Below are 23,633 nucleotides of genomic sequence, written 5' to 3'. Positions count from 1 at the left end.
CTCCGCCAACAAAAGCCAACAAGATAGCCCAGAATGTCTGCGTTAAGAACTGGTTTGAGGAGGCAGAGGCACAAGTGGATTTTTCAACACCAACATTGCACTGAGACACCAGATTTGTATTGACACTGCTATCTGCTGACCTCAACTCCCCTTTTGCCACTAGACGCATCTTGGCAAGCAATGAAATTACCATCATGTTCAGTCTTAAGTTTTCTTAAAACAAGTGAAAATGTCAGCTGATAATGTCAGATAACATTACTTGTTTCCAAAGGATGCTCTAGAAACAAGTGTTAATAGGTTACAATATGGCAAATTATGAATTATGAGGGTTGAAATTATGAACACCACTCCACTTGTGCCAAGAAAGTGATGCCTGAGTCAATAGCACAATAACTCATTTGCATTTCTTCACTTTCTTCAAGTAAACCAAGACTGTACTTAATTGAGTTGGCACATGGTAGTGCCAGTGAAAATTTTATGACTTATTAATGTGCGTTTGATGTTACCTGCACCAGCTGAGGCAAGAAATCCAGCAGCTCTGCGTCTGAAATGGAGTCCATCCATTGAACTGCAGTCCTTCTCAACTCCTGGTCTGGGAACCTAGAACACACACACACACACACACACACACACACACACAAAAACACACAGTTTAAGGACCATACCCAATGATTCAGGCTCAAGCAAGTTTGCGTCCTTTTCTACATATGCTTCTCCCTTCTTCAACATACGAGGCATGGAGGAGTCCAAGGGCATCCAGGTGGCTGAGACAGACCCACTGGCGTAGCAGAGCATAGATGTCGGGCAGGCACGCCCACTCCCAGCGGGGTGCACTGGCGAGGACCAAGGGCAACGCAGCACTCTCTGCTTGGCAGAAAGCCCTCTTCTCCCACAGCAGACGCTTATCTTCTGCTGTCAACCTGAAAAAAGATACAGCAGATATATTACCAGTTAATTAAAAGCACATCGTTACACTGCTCACCGTCATTCAAACCACCTGTTCCTTTTTAAAGGAACAAGTATGACTTCCTTAACCCCACGTCCGCAGAAACTTTACTGAAGCTTGTGGGAGAAGATTTCCTCATTAACTTGCATAATGTTGTTAAACTTTTGCATACAGCCTCACTTCAATATCTTCATCATTCATCAATGAACAAATCAGCAAGGGAGGAGTCTTGGATTCAGATTACAGCAGCCCCCAGAGAAACAGCTGTGTCACAGTATTTAGGTTGTGACTACATTGTTAAAAATTAGTCTAGAGACACATATACCCATACTGGACAAACAGCAGCTGCTGGCTGGGCTGACTCTTTCTAACATTCACTTTATGCAGTTAAGTTTTTTTTTTTCCAACCCTTAACATCACATCCTCTAAAATCACCCTTCTAGAAAAACTTTTGGTCTGTTTGCGCCAAATGAACAATTTCTGACCCTAAAGTTGTGAAGATTTGCTAACAAGATGCTATTTCTTGTCTGTACCGTGATCCTAAATCTATAATTTACTCACCTGTTTGGCAATGATCTACACAAATACACAGGTCTACCTCATATGCTAAAAATTAAGGATTATCTCCTCAGGAACTGATGAGAATAGCTCTCTGTTTGAATTAGAAGGCTATGTATAAAGTCCTCATTAAAACGTTCAGGTCTAAACCACTGCCACTAGAGTGGACTTACATTTTGAATTAGAGAGTGGGTATTTCCTGCCCTAGGGTTTTGATTGATGTAACCAAGGTTTGGGTCCAATGCTCCAGGTTTATATAATGTGTAGCTTAAACACTCACTCATTTTCTATGCATGCTTTTTCCTAATTAGGTTTACAGGGAGGATCAACATCCAACCAAAACCAAATCCATAATAAAACAACTTTGGAACACGTTTTCAACTACTGAATGGCGCTGTATCAACACCTGTTCAATGTAAATATTTTCTGGGTGCAGTCAATGAATTATAGACTATGGACAAAGTGCATACAAGTAAAACAGCTAAATACAATATGGAAGAGAAGTGAGGGATTTTTAGCATTAAAAAGAATAGAAAGCGAGAGTGATAATCCACTGATATTCTGTTCCCTCTTCCTGTGTCTACATAAATCTGGGCCAAAGTCAACACCTGCTTTGCTGTCAAGTTGTGCAGTCAAGTACTTGGGCCAACGTTCTATCTAATAAAACTGTGCCAATAAGGCCAGGTAAAAGCTAAAAACGTGGTATGAAGGGGATGAAAAAGTAATAACACAGATCTTGAGATGACATGGAGATGAGAGATGAGAGGAGATGAGATGAGATGGAGCTAACACAGGAAAGGAAAAGCAAGGCTGGGCCTTATGCCATGGTATCTGGATTTTTCAGAAAAACAAATTTTAAACTTTAATTTAAATTTAAAGGACTGTAACAGTGATTTTGAATGTTTGGCATGTTTGCTACAATTTAACCACATTTTAAACTGCGGCAAACCGTTTCCCAAATCATGGGGGAGTCCTAAAGAAATATGCAAACATAAGAAAATGAAACAAACTGTCAGCAAGTACCATTCACATATTAAGAATAAGCCAAAACAAAAGGACAAAATGAAAGTAACAGTGGAGGGGAAAAAAGGCAGCTGTGTTGAGTTAGGCAGATGGTGAACCATGTCACCGATTAATAGTGGAGGACAGCATGTTGGAGGTCAGACAGTTTCCATGATAAAAGGTGCATCATGCCCACTCCATTTGTTTGCTAGCCTGGCTGCAATGCAGTAAACAGAGTGATGTCACATCCCTGTGGTGGAACCAGATTTAGAAATTGCTACTAAAGTAGAAGTATTGTTACAGATACATAAATAAGCTGTCACACACAGCAGCTGATGAGCCGATCTAGTTGGTAGCTGGAAAGGAGTGAAGAGTAAGACAGCAATAGACAGCAATCATCTAATGATGACTATAAATAACTTCCTACAATCTCTTTAAGTAAAACTTTAATGAAAATTAGGACTTACTGCACAACCATCTTTTTCTTATTCAAATAAGTATGTTAAGTGTAAAGCTCTATTTAAAGGTGATCTAAACACATGCCTTTGGAGTCAGCTTGTTTATGCCTTTGCGTGCAGGTTTAAGTAATCCAAAAGCACATCATCCAGGAACTGAGCCAAGCTAAGAGCTCCTTTTTCTAAAGTTTGCCAGAGGTGAGCCCCACACTGTAAGACTTTGAAAACCCCTGATGCACTACATCCCCCCCAACCCTCAGCACCAGGGCCAGACTGGGACAAAAGCAGCCCTGGACTTTGAGTCAGAATGATCCATCACAACTAGCACACTGACGCTCCTCCTGCCCACACTGCTGATCCACGCAAATACAAACATCAGCCCTATTACCTCCACCATCCTGCATCACAGCTATAGTACAGTAATGTGGGTACACAAATGCTGTACTATTTTTAAAATGCTGCAGAAAAAAAAACACTCTTTGGAAGCTATTATAAGGTTTCTAATGAACAAATTCAGAACTGTCCCATGATAAAAGCATCTCGTGATCTGAAGCCCACACACATGGTTGCTACATAATTACTATAATAGTGACTGAGATATACTACACTGCTGCTTTTCAAAGTCTATCTGGCTTGACAATAAAACAGACACCCCACCAGCTGATAAAGTTACTGAATGAGTAATAATTAACCTTTATTTGTATATCATGGATGGGCCTGTAAATCATAATAGCTTTAAAATACACTGTGAAGTCAGCTGACAGAATCCTGTTTGGGTATTAACACATAAACACACTCTGCTCCAAGATAAGCACTGCGTGTGTTTATCTCTGGAAAAAACAGTGGATACAGATGTGACGAGATCAAACCAGCTTAACCAGCTGTTTCCAACCAACTGTCAAACAAAGATATTTTTGAAATTTCACAAAAAACTAAAGTGAGTTAGTTATGTTTACACCAGCCGGGTTGATGAGAAAAAACAGACTTCCTGAAAGTCAGAAAAAAACACACTGACAAGAAACTGGGAACATGGAAGAATTGGATGAAGTACTGATCAGCGTTTGACAAATTACTGAAATTCTCAACCTAATCCTAACCCTAAGCTTAACCAAGACGACAAACCTTTTCATAACCTTAACCATGTAGTTTTGGCGGCTTCTGAAGCAAACAAAAGTGGCTTAAGTATCGAATGAGGTTATGTTAGGTAACAGTCACACGATGCTGACGCAGGCTCCACTACATTGGCTTAGGGTTGTCACCATACCAGAGATTCAGTAGTCGATACCAATACCAGTGAATTTCCATGATTCTTGATACCTGTTTCAATACTGCAGTGAAAACAGAGTATAAGAATCCTGTTCAACATACATTCCTTTAGTAAAATCTGTTGGCCACTAAAGTATTTAAGCCTTCAAGTATTTAAGAAAAACATTAAGTCAAATGTGCTTAAATAACAACTTTTTGGATTGCACAGAATTTCAATTGCAGTTTCCAACAGAGACGTGAGAAAAATATAGAAATAATGAGTAGGCTTTTACAAAATTTGAAAAACAGCTATTTAATGGGAAACTTCAATGACATCATTTGCATGTTTTGTTTTGAGAATTTATTATTATTCCCTAAGCATCCACCGCAAACACAAATTCCTTCCATACACGACTCTTGCTGTGTTTCTTTTGGACAAGCCAAGGTCGGAGCTGCTGTCTTTCACGTGTTTGTCTGTTCTTCGGAACACACCTGAACAAGAGTAAATCATATGTATACTGCCACCGTCAGTTCCAGAAGACTGTGTTATGGCCCGCTGAAGGCTAAATCTAAATAAATACTAAATTTAAATAAACATCTCTGGTACCTATGGTGCCATAGAAAAACGTATTTTTGGATTATTGGTATCAACTTGGTACCCAAGTATCGGTTCTCATGACATCCCTACATCAGTTATAGGTTTAGATTTTGATATATGATGTATTTTTGGTTCAGGATCCCTGACATTTCAGCAAATTTGTTGATCTGCAGAAATGTAAAATGACAACATTTTATTCTGGTGACTGGGTTGTCTTGCTGCTTGTTCCTTCATGTTTTTCTTGTTTGATTTTTGTTCTTTTTATAATATTGTTATTCTGCTTTTGATTTGATTTCGTTTCAATATAACTTAATGAACTGACTACATTTGACTGAAGCTAATAATTTCCCCCTTGGCACTCACTGCACTCTGGCTGGCCTGAGAGGGGCTTCCCTATCTCTCTGATCCTTCCCAAGTTTTCTTCCATTTTAGGCCTCTGGACTTTTTGGGGGAATTTTTCCTTGCCCGTTATGAAGGTTTAGGTCAGGGTGTGTTGCCTTATTTTCTATAAACTGTGGGCCTGTAAAGCTCTTTGAGACTATGACAGTTATTAAGGGCTCTAAAAAACCTGAACTTCAGCATTTTCATTTAACCTTTCCATTTCGATACATACTCACATATAAATACTTGGATGGAAAGCCTGTCACTGTGTTTCCATCCCAGCAGTCAATGTTAACACGGAATGTAGGTACCCAAAGAGGATTCTCTTTATCATACCAGCCAGGTCCTCTCATTCAGTGACCTTATCAAATGTCTTTATTAAGACAGTAACACAGACACGCACGCATGTACACACGCACGCACGCACGCACGCACGCACGCACGCACGCACGCACGCACGCACGCACGCACGCACGCACGCACCAACAGAGAACAAAAGAGGAGTGGAGGGGGATGGTGGATGGTTTGGCCACCAGCTGCCAGTCTGACCGACAACCCCCACCCATCTTTTTTCTCTCACTCTCCTTTATGGACGGTAAATGTTTAATATGGGATTTTAAAGACTTGGTTTCAATTTGTGGATTGAAGCTGTTCGTAGTCAATACATTGTGAATTCTATTCAGGATCTTTAAATGTATCAATTTTCATTAATGGAATTCTATGAGGTGGGGTGACCCATGCTATTTAAATGTTAAGTGGCTATCTCTTGTCTTCATAATTTTGGCAAATGACCATTATACACTGAGGCTCCAAGCCAAACCTAATACACTGAGAAATAAATTCGGTCTTCCGGGCAGCTCCTGGGGCTGCAGTCTCATTTGTTAAAATCTGCTCTGTGTGAATCAAACAAACAATCAACTCAAGGAAACAATGCTACCTCAGTCCAATCATGTGTTGTATACATGCATGCACACTGATGCGATGCATGCTCGCTTTCTGTCCCCAAAAAACTCTTCAGTGCCTAGAGTACCTACATGTTTAGCATATAAAGAAAGTTTAAGACACAAAAACACCTCCTAGAATCTCTCTGCTCCCATATTCAAGACATATGCTTTTTACATGGAGCTTTGTGGTTAAAAACTATCTGCATGACCTAAATTCTTAGTGTAAAGATGTGTTATGGGTCAAATCTTGTTTTAGGGTTAACCATCACTTTAATGGATAGTTAGTGATGTATCCCAGAAATTGAGTACAACACAAAAATTAAGCACACACACTGTGGCTCCCTTTTGCAGATTTACTGGAAGCATCCGTGGTGGAGTGACATTTTAAGCCTCTGACAAGGCTTGGTCTTTGACTGCAGTGCCACTGGACTTGATGTGCTGATCTGTTCATCGTCAAATAACAGCTACACTGAGCCGTCTCTTTATGTTGATGTGAATATGGCAAACCTTTGATTAAAGTTAGAGACCTTCAGTTTGCATCAGAAAAAAAATCAACGCAACAGGCCAAAGTTAAAATGTTCAATATAGTCAGAAATAATTAATATGTGCCAGCATGAATTATTTTCTTAGATAATATTTAATTCATGAAGACAGGAAAATAAGAATTAATTAATTAATTAATTAATTAAATCAAGCTTTGATAGGCATATTTAAAACATGACCTTTCAGAACATAATGTAGAACACACCTTGAGCTGTTGGGAAACGGTGATGGTAAAAAAAAAAAAAAAAAAAAAAAACATGTTAAGTAAATTTTTAATCCAGTATCATCAGAAGTAAAAGTTTGCAATGATAATGATATGATCTGAAGTCATGCCACCCATTCCTACTGGCTAGTCTGTCACACACAAAAAAACACCAAACACTGAACATAAAACCACCTACAACTGATTCAGAAATACAATTGGAATATGAAGTGGTCTTGAGAGACAGAAGTCCCTTTTCCTGTTCTTTGCTCCTCTGAGTAGCTGAACACATCAAAAAGCCCAAGGCCCAGACTGCTTTCTATACCATAAACCAGGGTGAACACATCCAGCATATCCTGTCTTCCCTGCAGAGCAAACTGTGCACATGAGGAAATTCCCCCGCGAAGAAAGCAGAGCGACCGGAACCAGGACAGAACTGGAGCCCTACACCAGGAAGCCCTTCCTCTCAAGCAGGTGGGAAAGGAAATTCACTGGGTATGGTAAAAGATGTGCTGAGGAGTGATGGAAACTCAAACTGAACAACACGGATCACCGAGCTGGACATCAGGATGTGACTAAAGCAGTTTTCACACCTGCCTTGTTTATTAGTCTGGCTGAATTGAACTCTGTGGTATTGGTGCGGTTTGTTTGAGCAGGTGTGAAACCAGCAATCACACATGGGTCAGACCAAAACAACAGGACAGCGACCTTGTTGAGGAGGTGGACTCTCTTGGTTACAAACAAACGCTGGAGCAGTTTATTTGTGGTGTGAATGTGAACCTAGACTTGTTTTGGGCTGATGCATCTCCTGCCCATTAGACTTCATTCCTATTTTTAATGTAGTGTGCTCGTTGGTTTAAAAGTTAACATTATACTCTCAGTACTTTTTTAGGATTTTATTATTTGGAGTTAAAATATTACTTCTGAAATGATAAGAGTATAAGTCTACTACTTGTAATAAATTAAAAACTGTGGGGAGTTTATTTTATGGGTGTTTTTATTTTGCTTTATCACCTCAACTTTACATATTATGGAAAGTTTTCTCCGCATTTTTTCTCAAAACAATTTTTATAAAGCTAGTTTTGTTATGATGAAACTCTCAGTAAAGTTATTCAATCGGTTCCGAAAAACGGCTGCTAGTTGTCCTATTGGCAATGCTAGAATCCCCCATATGATCCTGATTCTAATCAGTATCATTCATATGGTAAATCCCCACATGTGTCTGATCATATCGCTGTTGTCAATGAACATGTTGGACCTTCATTTAAAGGACTACATGCTTCTCTGTGTTAAGAAAACAGTAGTGCATCCTGGTGCATATGAACACTTTCCAGAGAAAAATGGAGTGCAGACACATTCCAGTGAGGCCATCAAGCCTTAAAGCAAAACTGTGTTGGGTTGTACAATTCCCCGGGTGTTATATGAGTCCACATGGTGGTGAAATATCCTCATTAGCTGCTCTGTGCTCCCCTGGACTGCTAATCCACAATTGTTACACCCTTCTGCACCCACACTGGCTCCATGCCTCTCCGTTCACTTCCATGACAAAACAGCTCCCAAAATAACACTTTAGAAGAAGTGGAGATAATGGAAAAAGTTTTGTAATTTGACATGGTGGCCAAGGAAAAGTTAAGAAAAATGACAAATGTTTAAGTAAAGAATTCAGCCTCTTGATATCCTGGGTATACTTATGTATTTTTCATTTTATCTTAAATTTTATGTATTTTTTTGCACAATGCCAAATTAAAAGAAAGCTGTCTTACATAATCTGAGCTTCATCATGACCTTTTGCAGCCTACATAAAACATCATCAGCCATGTTCAGGTCAGTAAATGAGGAGAATGAGCGGAGTGATGCTCTCTTGCCTGGGTTACAGTCAGCACACTGGGCTAATGATGTGGCTATCCTGATTATTCCAGGCCTGTATATTCTTTAAAAGGCCATAACAGTGATTTTGAATGTTTGACGCAACTACAACTACAACTACTACAACTAACCCACGTTTTACAAACAAACAATTTTGCAAATTGTGCAGGGGTACTAGAGATTTCACAACATATAATCAAAATCCCTTGATTTTCAGATTTGAATTACAGGTTGAAACACCCACCATAAAATGTCATGTTTCTGCGGCTATAAAAGATGTTGACATCCAAAACTAATAATTGGTTGTGTAAACAACGGTTTCGCTCCGCCCAGTTTCAAGTCATCAAAACACAACAGTGCTGCAGCTTTTAGAAAAACTAACATGGACGACTTTATTACGATGATGGAATACTGGCATAAAGAAAATTTGAAGCCTCTGGCAGTTCATTTTCATATCGTAGTGGAATGAATGGAAACCAATGGCTGGAAAAAAAATTACTAGTGTGAACTTTTAAAACTAAAGCGACAGCTGACATTGTATGCCCAGTTGGCTGCCGTGGGATTGGCATCTGTACTTGTTTCAGGCTCCATGAGCTGGACTCCTCCCTTTGGTGCTGTTTGGAACTCTGACTTTGAGCCAACACACGCAAATCATTAGTCCCTTAGTCAACAGAGGCAAAGAATCAAACATCTTTATCCATAATATTATGAAACCCCTTTGAATCCCTTTCTAAAATTCTAAAATCCTAGGTGCTCAAGGGAAAAATAAACCCACATTTCTCATTTCATTTGGGAGATAGGAGGTTTTTACCCAACAGTGACAGCATGTTTGCATAAATATAATCCTGTGTCTTGCTGTGTGTGTTGGTTTCTGACCAGAAGAGGGACTTCTTGTGCAGGACGTCCTGTAGCTGGATCTGGCTGATGGTGTCAAGTCTGGAGAAGTCATACTGCGGGCAGAAATCAGCTGGGGCCGGGGTGCTGAAACGAACTTCGAACGATGAGGTGGGGAAATCCACCTAAGAACAGTGAAGGTGAGAAGAGGGGAAGAAAACAGCATGAGATATACAGCAGACCAGGTGTGTAGAGACTGATAAAGTTTACCAGGTTGAAGCAGTCAATACTGATATTGTTGGACTGATGCTCCCCATGTATTTGACATCAAACTTTTCTAATTCAGTGTTAAGAGAAACTCTGGAATACACTGCTGCCTTAAAAAGATAGTTCACACATTTTGAAAAAAAAAAAAAAAAAAAAATCACTTATCCTGTGTTATGTCCTGCATAACAGAGTGGTGCTATCTTCCTCCCATTTCAAGGAAATTGAATCAGGTCAACTGGACTTAGTTATAGGTCTAGAAGACATTTCGCCCCTTATCCAAGTGGCTTAATCAGTTCATGCTGTTCATTAGACTAGACTGGTAGTCTGGTAATACATTTTAAAAAATGTATTAGTTTTTTAACAGTAAACATTTTTTATGCCATTGCAAGCTGTAAAAATTCTGCTATATATTATGAAACTCAAATTTTGTTTATTTAACTGTTTGAGTGGATCAACTGTAGAATATCATAATTACAAAATGGGTGGACTAACCCTTTAACTAACTAACTAACTAACTAAAAAAAGTAATTTACCATGCACATTACTCAAATAAAGTAAATGACACTGCAGGCTTTAGAAACTCTATTTATATTTTGTAGTGGTCAGGGAGGAACTTCTGTCATATCAGAAATCAAAGTTTAATTAAATAGAGATCATAGCAGCTTTGGAAAATACTGACTGGCCCAAAATCTGTTATTTAATGGAAGTCTAATTTTGGCAAACCAATATATCAGTCCAATCCTCATGATAATTGCCATTTAATGTCAAAAAATGTCCCTCTAAAATGAAACAAAAATGGAAAAACCCCTAAAACACAACAGCGTTACAGATGCAGGTTGCATTGAGATGTGTGTCAGGGCTCCATGTGGAAGAGACAGTGAATCAAATTCCAGATGCAGAGCACAAAGAAACAAAACATTTCAGGACAAACTGCTGAGAAGAGAGGAATGGGAAGAAGAAATGTAGAGCAGCCAGGCAGCTGACAGTAGGAAAAGTGTGTGTGTGTGTGTGTGTGTGTGTGTGTGTGTGTGTGTGTGTGTGTGTGTGTGTGTGTGTGTGTGTGTGAAAGAGGTTATATATGGGTTAATGAGGCACAGATGTGAGGAACAGCTTCCCAGATGTATCCTATCCTCAGTGTGTGTGTGTGTGTGTGTGTGTGTGTGTGTGTGTGTGTGTGTGTGTGTGTGTGTTTCCTTTTCCTCTACGCAATATAGAGCTTGAACCTAAGCTGGTAATGAGGCGCGCATGCTCACACACACACACAAATCAGACTCAGGCCAGTGCACCAAGACAAAAGCCCAGTGGGCAGTTGGCTGTGGCACACAAGGCTGGCACTGCAGCCTTCACTGCAACACAGTACAATACCAGAGAGTTAGAAGAGTGTGTGTGTGTTTGTGTGTATGTGTGTGTGTGGCGGAGCAGGAACATGGACGGTAAGTTCTGGCAAGATCTCTCTGACCTACTTACAAGTTCCCTGTGCAGTGTGTGTGTGTGTGTGTGTGTGTGTGGGTGCCTCCGTCTGTGTTTACATGACAGGTTTCCTACTGCATGAACACCTTTTCCTTATGCTTTAATAAATATCCAGTGCTGAACTTTTTGCACAGTTCAGATTACTCGCTACAGATAGAGCAGACATATCAACCTCAGTCTGGAACTGCAAACCGGTCTGCTGAAACAGCACTGAGTCTTCCATATCCAGTCCAGTCAGACACATTCATCTTCCTGGTGGGTTTCAGCCATGTGTGTGCCATACTTGACGCGTACTGTTAAGCCGTGGTGTCTACACAAGGGAATTTTCCAGCTAGTGCAGAGATTCAAACCCACAACCGCTCAGTCCAGTCACAAATCTGTTTCACTACACAACTGATCCTCAACTGGTCACTGACCAGTCACTGACTAATCTCAGGGTCCATGTTCATCCTTTACTTCCCTCATAATTGTACAGGATATCTGATATCTGTTTCTTTTTTGACACAGCTGACCAACAAACCTGCAGTCCACTGAGAAACAACACATGGTCCACTTCTGGAATGCAACCCACCAGATGAGAACCACTACACTAGTCTCTAGGCTGCTGTAACTGACAGAAAGTTAGTTTTGAAGGTTGGTCTGTGTGTGTGTGTGTGTGTGTGTGTGTGTGTGTGTGTGTGTCTGACCTGCAGGATGACGCTGTCAGGCTGGCTGAAGTTGGGTGAGCTGGAGCGAGCATTTCCATTTCCTGCAGTGGAAGGCCACAGACCCAGCAACTTCCTGCCACACGTCAGGACACTGCCAACACACAGGCTGACGGTCAGTGACAAACACATACGTACACTGAAGGGAAAACACTCACATGCGGGACAAAGAACACACATTTAGAGTCAGCACACACCAGACTTGCAGTACTTGAGTCCAGCAGTCGGACTCAGACCCTTTTCTTCATGGTTTGTGAGTCGGCTGGGACTCGAGCACTGATGGTTTGAAACTTTAATGCATACAAACACATAGTAGAGGACCTGTCTTTTTCTCTTTTTATATTTCTTCGATTTGCAAACAGATGCCCAATGTTTTGTGCTCACGTGTTCATCAGGGCAAAACAGAGGTGATATCTCCAAAACAATTTAAAAGACATCTTACAGCACCCCACTGGATAATTACAGCAGTTACTGGCATATCACCTGTATTAAGGCCATCATTTTAGCCCCAAAAAGAGGAAAAAAACACAAAAGAAAAATAAGAGAAAAAAGAAGGAGAAATGAGAAGAAAAGACAAGTCCATGTACAGTCCTCTACTGCATGTTTGTGTGTCCAAAATTACAAAAATGGGGGAAAATATGTATCTTGTGCAGCCAAGCCAATTTACATGAGGATACAGGATGTTTTACTCTCTACGACTGCTATCTGTGCCACTGCTTAACTCACTGCCTGAAGTTGAACAGGGGCATGGTGACCCAGCCCAGTGCCTCAATGCTGCGACGCTGCTTCCCTTTCTCCTCCGCTCCCCCTGGAGGTGGCAGAGCGCTGGCGTACAACGTCACCGTCAACTGGGACTCCCTAGGCAACTGGTTGATCTGGACTGGAAAACAGACCCTGGGGAAAGAACGGTAGAGAGAGAGAGAGAGAGAGAGAAAGAAAGAAAGAGAGTGCACAGGTGAGACAAGGATGGAGAACAGAAAGACAAAGAAATAGCATAAAACACAAGAGGTAACATATAATGTATAACATTCTATAATGATATAGCCCTTTTCAAAACACAAAATGTGTTTTACAAACAAACAACAAAAAGCACAACAGAACTGACAGCAGATGCAATGATATTTAGGGGAAAAAAGGGAGAAAGAAAAGCAAGAAAGAGTCAATACAAGATGGTTCCTTGAAATCAAAAGTGAGTTTTAACAAATGACTTAAACCTTACAGCCTCAGCACCCGAGGCAGGTCGTTCCAAAAGTCCATCGTCCCCAATGACAAAGAACTGATCTCTTCTCTTAAGCGCAGGCTTTGCAAAAGTAAGAAACTCTTGTTTTTAATCAAGACCTTGGAACAGCCATCAACCTGTTGTTATTCTTCACAGTGGGGCCAACATCCCATAATAATAACCTTTTTCTGCCAGCTGATGCTACTGCTGACACTAGTTCACTGCAGATGTGTTGGACTGGAAAGAGTTTCTTTTCCATTTCACATTTCTAAACTATTCAAAAAGAAGATTCATTTCAAATTATCTGGTTCACTGGTGAGTTATATCATTTTACAATGTTTGATCAGAAATTTAGATGGTTTCTTTTATTGCTTGTTGTATGTTGGACTTTACTGTAAGTGGACTTGAACCCTTGATGAAGATGTATCATGAGCATAGCTGGCCTTGGTAAGTGACAGTCAGCAATAACATTCGTTGATCAGTTTTAGCAGTCAGCTGATTATCCAGTTTTATTGATCTGATTTGATTTTTCTGAGACTTCGGAACAGCCAGCAGGAGCCTAGACAACAAACCCAGGGTGCAATCTAGTGGAACGAGGGTTTAAAAGTCGGTAATATAGCTCTACGCCAGACCTGCCCATGCCTTAAAAGGGATCAATTAAAGCATAAAATCAAATGTGAAACCAACTGGAACAGCAACGGCTGTATTTGCCACACCCCATCCCTAGAAATGTTTAATGTTACCATAAGAAGCCTCCACCATCTTAGATAAGTTACTCACAGTAATTTGGTTTCTTGTGTGCATGTAAATGTAAAAATGTGTTACTGTAATTTACTCTGATTATGCCATTATGCCATTATCAGTGTGAGTGGATAATCAGTGTTTGGTTGAGGTCATCAATTTTAGGTGGAAATCGACTAAATGTGACACTCAGGCAAAGGTTAAAGGAAGTTTCAACCCTGGTAGCTTTGCAGGCTTAATTAGATGTAACCATATATACCAATTACAGTTAGCATCAAATAAATGCAAAAAAATTCACCATCTAACCAGATCATGACACAGCGGCAAAGAAGCTGAATTTTGTTATCAGAAACCAGAAAACACCATGTCCCAAGATCCTCCTTGGCACCCGTGGCTGGAAAGGTACACACTTAGTTGGCGAGGTCCGTAGCTTCATAGTTTGAGTCAGAGCAACAACACAGAGCCATAATGATGGGGCCAGAAATTTGTGCTGTTTGTGGATGTAAGTTTTATTCCAGACCTGAAGGAGTGCTAAGCTCCCACCCCGCCTGTCCTTCCCCTCCAGCCCTCCTGTCGTCTACAGTCTTAGTTTCCACTTGCGCAGAATTATGTTGTTGCAATTCTGACACGCTAACAGGAACTTAGGGTGTAAGGAAACTAAATTAGAAAACAACACCACCACCACAACCGCAAGGTAAAATGGGCATATTTGTGTTTAAACAATATGTTTTACAGTTGAAACTTCATTTTTTTTTTTTTTTTTTTTTTTTTTTTTAGTAGTTTTGCTTAGTCCCAAAGAATGAGTGCAATTCATCTGCACCAACACAAACAACTCATTCACCTATCTACTTCAATGGTCAAGGTTCAAGGACTAAAAATATTACAAGAGAATATCAAAACAATAGCGGACCAAATATAACCCTTGGGACAAAGCATCCAGAGCAGGACATTGGTGGGGGTGCAGGAAACTGCCAGTGACAACATGACAAACAACTGACATGCACACAGACATATACAAAACAGCAACACATGTACATGCACTGGATAAGATCTTTTCCCAGATAAAAGCATTTGCTATATAGCATGTATGATATAACTTTAATTGGGTAGTTGAATAGTTGTTTGTATAGTTATATTTGGCTGTAATTTGATTTAAGAAGCTACTTTTTATTAATGAGCAAGAAAGGGGCACGGTAATATATGTTTTACTTCTACCTGCTCCTTTTCGGACACTGTTCTTTTCTGCTTGTATTCTGTTTTTTTTCTTTTGTTGTGCATTATATTTGTTCGAAATAAATAAATAAATAAATGAAATGAAATAAAATAAAGTAATAACCGATCTTAAAAATGTGTTTTTGTGAAAAGCGACAAATCAATTACTTCATAAAAATCAAGGCCTCTGTTTTCCATTTTCCAGTGATTGACTGTTTAAATAACACTTTTCATGTTCCTGTATAATATCTGTAATCATAATATCATAAGCTCACACTGACTTAAAGTTTATTTATAAATATTACATATTTGATGCAATAATAAAAATGATATCCACTTCTATAGAGGGCATCCAGAAAGTTGAGAGTTAATAGTTAATAGTTAGCGGCACACAAGTCCAAAACATCTTCAGTAGAAATTAGAAATTATTTTATATACTTAGCATTTGCAGAAAAAAAAAGTAAAAAAAAAAATTAAAAAAAAAAAAAAAAAAAAAAAGAATTTCTTGTAATTAAAAAAAAGATTTTTTTTTTTTTATTACAAGAAATCTATACTGATAATTATCAAAATTATATATTTAAATGTCAGATCTGTGATTGTTGGTAAAAATGTATGTGCCTGGTAAAAAATCTGAGTGGCTGTTCAAATTTGGCCAGCCAGCTGAAACCCTGGCATCTGCTACCTTAGTCCCAGGTATCTGATCAAATACACACTGATGTCAGGCCACTGCTGAGCATCCCGGTGAGACCGGTTGGGCCACATACCTTTGATCCCAGACAACCAGGTGGAAGAGGTATTTGCTGACCGACTGCTTGCTGGTGTGCTGCGGGGCGCAGAGCTCCACCCCTCCATGAGTCAGAGAGCAGGACAAGAAGAAGCCCTCATAGCTGAAAGGAAGAGGAAGCACAGATTAACCACACTTTGTTGGAGTGAAAGGTGTTAGTGTGGGGCCTCTTAAAAATATTTGGGAAATTACAGTATTAAAAAAAAAAAAAGCAGGTCAAGTTTTGCAAAGTCTTGGATTGCTTGTTTTGTCCTCTGCCGACATGAACAGGTTGTGTCACTGGGTCGTGATTATGCAGCTGCCATCAATACACCACCCACTCTTGACAGGCGGGGATAAAAAACAAGCGCTCCCTACCATGTGTTGACCAGCACTGTTTCCATGGCAGACAGAGGACACAGATGTACACAAGATGCTGCATCACTAATAATTTGTTGATTAAAAGATCAGAAAGCAAGTCGCTATCAGCCCTTATGTGCAGACGAAGTTTTCTCAATCTGTATTGCTGGATCTCTCTTGTGGCAGTTTGAACCAAGAGAGAAGCAGAGATTATAGGAATGGGAAAACCGGCATCCCTTCAGCTAACACTTCAAATACTGCAACCTGCCATTACATGTTCTGTAAATTCAATATGGTGACCAACAATATACAATAATGATGTCCCTCCTGATCTGAGGTCTCCTGCCACCCACATCCTTCTGACATGAAATCATGTAAATTCAGGTTGTGGGGAAATCAAGTTACTACAAGCTATGCAAGCACCTTAATCAAACTATGATAAGGTAGTTCTTCACAGTAACTGAGTCATTTGTGTGCATGTAAACGCAGTGATAAACAGACCTCGGGAAGCTCAAGGTCAAGTAGTGCGTGCAGGCTCTGTGAGCAGACTCCAAATTCTGCTAGACTGTCACACTGGAAATGTTACTGCCTTATGAATAGCGTAGCCTTCTGAACTGACCGAAAGTCCATAAAAAACACCAAAGATTACCTTTATAGCAAAGAAGACAATATGTGGAGTAGCATGCATTGCAGCAGCAGCATGCTGTTTTTAGAAAAAAAATAAACCACAATATTCTCATGGGCCTTTCACTCTGGCCCCACTTTAACTCCATTTGTGGAGTAAGGAAAAGCCCATATAACCATGCATGGCTGTGCTCATATGTTATTTTGGCATGCTGTTGTGCTTGCATGTCTGCCATGTACATTCGACATGGCTTAAAAAAAAATCAAACAAACAAGAAAACACGTGATGGTACACTATATGGGTCAGCAGTTTCAGCTCATCTGTTAGCTCTCCCCCCCATCCACCTTTTAAGCCACATTCAATCCCTCTCTTTCCCCATTTCCTTCATCTGCTGCCCTCTCAAACCACCGTAATCCAATCTCTCCACATCTCAAACTCCTTTCTCCTGTATTATTTGAATTTCTCTCTCTCCCCTGCATTATTTAAGTGAGAGAAGGAGCCAGAGGGAACTTCATAAAAAAGAGAAGTCCCTTTTCCCAGGAGAGAAGGTATAAAAAGGGACCGAATGAAAGTCTTGTGAAAGAAACTGAGCACACACACAGGGACTGGAGGAAACTACTGACGCCTTACTGAGTTGGATTCCCTCTGGAAAAAGGGGGTGAGTCAAATGAAAACTATTCAAAGTGGGAGCATTTTGTTTCATAGTTCTTCAGGGGCCCTTTGGAAGAAGTGGCAAGTAGCAATTTGTGATTGTGGGCAGCCAAGTAAAGGTACACAAGCACTGAATAAAACAACACATCCGTTAGTTGAATCAGTGTTTACAGCCACTGGCAATGAATCCTTAACCCTTTGAAACTGTCGACTGGCTTTTATTTAGAAAGGTTTTATTCGACCCACTTAACAAAATACTGTATTTTTTATCAGTAATTTTTGGAGGGATTTATTTACTAATTTTCTTGTATTTTGTTTGAATTCATTTTGGGGGTAATTTTGTGGTATCTCTCTTACATATACTCAAACACACACACACACACACACACACATATATAGTATATGTATGTATGTATGTATATGGATAGATAGATAGATAGATATAGATCTAGAGATCTATATATATATATATATATATATATATTAGTGGTGTCAAGAGATTAAAAAAATTGAGAGATTAATTAATTATGATCTGTAATTAATTGATCTAATTAATCTCTTTTTTAATCTCACCTAAAATTGCTGAGAAAAGCCCTCAACTTGAGGTATTTCCCTTTAAATTCATTACATTATTGTAGCAGATCAGTCCGATGCGGGTCGGGGGGACGACCCCTCTTTTTCAAGACCCTTTTTTGGAGAAAAAAAAAAAAAAAAAAAAAAAAAATTATATGGACAAAATCTTGTTTGAATAAAAAAGCCAAGGGCCGGCATCAGGCGGGCCGGCCGCGGCACCGGGTCTGGTCTGCCGGATCTGACAGGTGAGCGGCGCACACATAGCCTACTGCCATATCAGTTTTTGTTCATACGCGGCTGCAATGACTGCGCAATGCGGCCATTCGCCGGTAATCGCGGCATCAGGCGAGCCTACCTACTGGTTTACATATGCACAATACATGTGTATTTGCTTAGACCCCCAATATTAGACGAGGGCGTTTTTTCAGGGCATTTTCAATGGAAAAAATATCGTCTTATATTCGGATGAATACGGTAATGTATTAACTTCGATCACGCAACCTTTTCTTCCACCTCCTCTCCTCTCCTCTCCTCTCCTCTCCTCCACAGTCGGACACACACACGAGTCGCGACACCCCCTCCTCAACATGCGCTGCCTGTTTACAAGGGACTCGGACTGTTGGGGCGGGTGTTAATCAAAACAAACCAATCATGTCTTGACCTCTTCACAGGTTGCTGGCCTCTGATTGGCCTGGCCTGTCTCTCTGACTTAAAACACACAATGACAGCCAACCAATGTCCACTTCAGGGTGTGACTGACCATTGTTTTCCACCCCCAGCACAGGAAGCCCAACGCCTACAAACCGATTTTATAAAAAGTAAAGTTTGAGATTAATAATTAGATTAACTCGATTAAAAAACATAACGCGCTAAATATGACTGTAATTAATTAATCTCAATTAACGCGATAATTTGACACCACTAATATATATATATATATGTATAGACAGAGAGAGATATCTATATACGTATCTATCTATCTATCTATCTATCTATCTATCTATAAAAAAATATATATACACACAATGTTATTAACTTTTGGTAATTTTCAGGTCAGATCTTGCTAATTTGTTCATTTGTTCATTTCTCCTTTTTTCTCGTATTTTTGAAAGAAATTAGCAAAAAAAATAGCAAAGACGAAAAAATTATTTAAATACCTAAAATTTCATTTTTAAGAATTACAAGAAATTTATATTGATGTTAGATTTATTGTGTTTAAATGCTTGTGAAAGCATTTAAATATTCTCACAAGCTCTTAAAAACTATGGCCAAATCACTAGTTATATGTTATTAGTTTTAGGAAATCATATCTCTCTCTCACTCTCTGTCACACACACACACACACACACACACACACACACACACACACACACACACATATATACGTGCACAGATGCCATGTCACACACAGCCAGGTGCCTAGCGAGCAGCCAGCCCTGGGTCTTGCCTCTGCTGAGGGGTCAAAGGTCAAACCCAGTTCCCAGGCAGTCAGTCTTTTGTCAGCGACCAATCACATAGGGGGTTGATTGAGTGGGTGGTGTGTGGGGTGGAAGCACTCATGTGGCAGGGTGTGTGTGTGTGTGTGTGTGTGTGTGTGTGTCTGTGTGTGTATTGGACGACAGCTGAGCCATTTCAGCACACTGCAATGCAATACAATGCAGTGAGTGCAGGATAGTTTCCACTCAGACACAGGCTTCATTGTACTGCATTTGTTTGGAGATCAACATTTACAGCCAACAGACACTGGGTTTGTATGACGACTAAACAAATGCAATGATTTTATGACGTCTATTCTGTCATTAGAAAAATAACTGCAAAATAAAATAAAACTGTAAAGAGAGATGGTTTTGCCTCTAATAGCTCGGCAACAAGAATTAACACCCACACTTAACATTTAACTATTACTTCTTAGTATCAACCACACAACATGACAGGATTTCTATACCGTTAAGTTGTGGGACATGGGAACGTATGTTATTAGTTCTAAAAGCAAGGCTTTCTTACAATATTTGCAAACAGTCCTTCTATATTCGCTGTGCTTTTGGGGTCATTAGAAAATTAAATTGCCAACTTGGAAACATGATGAACCATATTCAAAGTCAGAGAAAATTTGGCATCCTGAGAGTCTGCGTTATAATGCAATAATAATCTATAATTTCCAGTAATTCCCAAAACAGCACAACAATAAACCATGATATTTAGAATTTGTTTAAAGACATAGTTCACTGATTTTGATTTTTTCCCCCATTATTTTACTTTCCCACTAGCTGTTCTGTAGGACATTAGTGGGTCTATCTTCATCTCATTGGTACTGAGTGCTGGATACTGGCTGGATGCTCCAAATGCTAACTGTTAGCCTCCTGCCATTGAGGTGGACTTCCCCCCAGCTAACACTCTTAAAAATAACTAACTTAATCCACTCAATGAAGGTTTAACATAACTTTACAAAGTCACTTTCTGAAACTAAATGCACATACAATTACTGGGTGCACATGGACAATACTTTTGCTCAAATCATTGTTTATAACCACATTTTATATAGTTTTGCTCAGATTACTGATTGTGACTGTATTTTACCTTTTCTCAACATCTGGGAAAATCCAGTAACTTCTGCACTTCCTGTATTACTCTGCACCAGAGGAGCAGCAGCCACCACAGAGACAAAAGGAGATTGCTTGAGTTTGCTGTTGAGCTGCCATTGCACTTCAGTGGCACCACTGCTTTCCTACAGCTAGGGGGGAAGTTAATATCAACTTTTTCAAACTCGGTGAATTATCCCTTTGAGTGAAACAAATTAAATTATCTTGTTAACCTGCAGCACATACATGTTTGTTTAGCATTCACCTTTCAGATTAAATTTTATGGCAAAACACATGAAAGCAATGCCATTTAGCAGCTGACATGGAAATCCCAGATGTCAGGCCTTCCTACCAGGATGTTAGACACAGCGGGCTGGTCTGTATTGGTCCCCACTGGCAGATGGCGAAGAGAGCGTGTATGGGGAAAGAGAAATGAATGCACCAGTGAAGAGGTGAGGGAGGAGAAGGAGATAGTAAAAGAAAGGTGGGAGAATGAAGAGGAACAAGAGAAAGTTGGGAGTAAGAGGAGGAGCAGAGGAAAGAGAGATTTACTGTATGAGGAGGCAAGGAAAGTATTAAAATTCATAGATGGTAAAAATAAAGGGGAGAAGAGTAAAAGGAAAAAAATGAATAGACAGAAAGAGGGAAAATGGGTGAGGACAGGAATGACGGAGGGTTAAAGGAGAGGTATGACTGGTTCTCAGGGTTCTCCACCCATGGATGTAATCCTCAGGGATTAGAGCCAGGATTTCCAGCCACAACAGCTGGCAGTGAACCTGTCCCAAAGTGTGTGTGTGTGTGTGTGTGTGTGTGTGAGTGAGAGTGTGTGTGTGTGTGTGTGTGTGTGTGTGTGTGTGTGTGTGTGTCCTTGAAAACATTTAAAACATGTTTGGGAACTGTGGCATAGATAAAGATCATGTATGTATTGAGTCATGTTGTGTGTTTTCAGAGAAAATCCTGAATATGGAGACTGATATTCAAAATAAAAATGCCAATTGTGGTGTGTGAAGTGTGTATAACAGTGTAGGTCTGTATAATTAGGTATGTTAGGATTGTTTATGTGCAGAAAATATCCATTGTCTTAAGTCATTATAACAATGGACAACCATCTAGTATTGAGTTTGTAATTTGTAATTGTGTGTGTGTGTGTGTGTGTGTGTGTGTGTGTGTGTGTTTGTGTTATGGTACCGTACCTTGCAGCCCAGGTGATGGGAATGCGGTGGGCGGCGTAGACGCTGAATGACAGAACATTGGTGATGAGTCCGGCCTCCTGAATGGGTGCAGTGCAACGGTGGCTCTGTGGTGTGGTGTGGAAGTTGGCGTTGAAGGTGCTACAGTACAGCTCCACCAGATCCAAAATGGCTGCAGTCAACTTCTCCACCACTTTCTCTGCATTAAAAAAAAGGAAGAACACCTAGATTATTTTTTCTAAAGTCTCATATTTTAGTTAGAACTCTGACATGTTCAGCAGAGCTCCTGGTGAACCTGAGTGTCAGAATATAGACTGCCACTGCACTCAAGAGCAGATACAGGCAAATGTGTTACTAAACTTCTGTGTCACTAAGTGCTAAAATATCACATTAAATTATTTAAAAGTAAAATATCTTTCTTTCCTTGTGCATTAGAATCTGAGGAACACTTTTAGTGAGTTTTTAGTACATTTTAATTTTTTGAAGCATGACATACAAGCCCAGTTTATGATGTTTGCTATAGTGGGCACTGGTCCATTTTTTTTTTTAGTTCTTTTTTTTTTTTTTTAGTTTTTAAGCATTTGGACATGGAACTAACCCTCTAACTATGCTTAAAGATACCATGCAAATAAAGTTTGTTGTTATTCCTTTTCTGAATGACTTGCTTTTATCATTTAATTCATACTGAATACACTGTTCCTTCTCTGTCCACCCATTATTCTAGCTAACTTTGATGAGTCCATTAATAGTTTGATTTGTGAATGAGAAAATTCAGAAGCTATACCCTCAAGACTATTAAGCAGCCTATTTGCTATATTAGTATTATCATTTTGCTTTTCTTGTTTTTTTAATTAGTCAGTAAATAATATGGAACAATACATTCACTCTGAAAAATTGTCTTTCAATTCTAAGTTGTTCCATTTTCTCATTTTTGACACCCTTCTCTACCCTTCTCTCCGTATCTGTTCTTGGTTAGGAGGAAAGGACAAGGAGTCTGTTTCACACAAATGTGAAAAATCAAAGTGAAAGGCCTCACTTCACAGTTTGTCTCTATGGCTCAACTGAAGTAGTCTGATATTTGGCACTTGGCTGATACAGCAACAAGCTGTACAAATTTTGGTGTGTGCTTCCATTCCACCTAAAATTTGAGTTGTGTTGTGCGTGGAGTCAGTACATACCTCTGTTCTCTCTCACAGCAAGAACTGAAGCATCCTGGGAGGAAAACAGAGAGGCAAGGTGAAGACATTAGTGCAGGAGTATGCTCTGTTTTATGCCAATTTTTTGTCAAATTTCTGTCAGTTCACTTGAGTAAACAAGCCCATAAGTCAATATTATCAATTATCACTTAACAAACATTTTGTCTTCATCGTCCATCTTTACCATTGTTGTGTTATACATCACTACGGCCAAATGATCCTCAGGTCAAAGGAAGAAGACAAGATTGTCCATAGGAAATTACACTTGTTTACCTTTTGGACCTTAGGCTGCAGGCGACAGGGGCATGCTGGGAGTTGATTGAGGGCAGAAGTCACGTCAGGAGTCTCCACGGCAGCTAATGAGCTACACAGCGCCTTCACTGATTGGACAAGGCGTTCCACATGCAATGGCATTTCCACCTTTTGAGATGAGCACAAGCATAGCAGAAGAACAAAATGTGGGTTATATTTAGAGCTGCAGTGTGAAATCTGTTGAAACTTTGCTTTTA

General features: G+C 39.8%; 1 protein-coding gene across 2 annotated transcripts in view; it reads right to left on the bottom strand.

Annotated features, from left to right (window-relative positions):
* Window positions 1-23,633, bottom strand: part of pik3c2b (phosphatidylinositol-4-phosphate 3-kinase, catalytic subunit type 2 beta) — a 71,223-nt gene that overhangs the window by 19,930 nt on the left and 27,660 nt on the right. For both annotated transcript variants that reach the window (XM_030051960.1, XM_030051959.1), the window contains exons 9-17: window positions 23,398-23,544; window positions 23,107-23,140; window positions 21,932-22,127; window positions 15,952-16,074; window positions 12,742-12,909; window positions 11,998-12,109; window positions 9,617-9,759; window positions 732-920; window positions 507-600 (exon numbers count right to left, since the gene is read on the bottom strand). In XM_030051960.1, the coding sequence (XP_029907820.1) occupies window positions 507-600; window positions 732-920; window positions 9,617-9,759; window positions 11,998-12,109; window positions 12,742-12,909; window positions 15,952-16,074; window positions 21,932-22,127; window positions 23,107-23,140; window positions 23,398-23,544 (1,206 nt within the window). The remainder of the gene's footprint in view (window positions 1-506; window positions 601-731; window positions 921-9,616; window positions 9,760-11,997; window positions 12,110-12,741; window positions 12,910-15,951; window positions 16,075-21,931; window positions 22,128-23,106; window positions 23,141-23,397; window positions 23,545-23,633) is intronic.

This window comes from Myripristis murdjan, chromosome 5 (genome assembly GCF_902150065.1).
Source record: "Myripristis murdjan chromosome 5, fMyrMur1.1, whole genome shotgun sequence".
NCBI lineage: Eukaryota > Metazoa > Chordata > Actinopteri > Holocentriformes > Holocentridae > Myripristis > Myripristis murdjan.
This window is presented reverse-complemented; position numbering and strand designations above follow the sequence as displayed.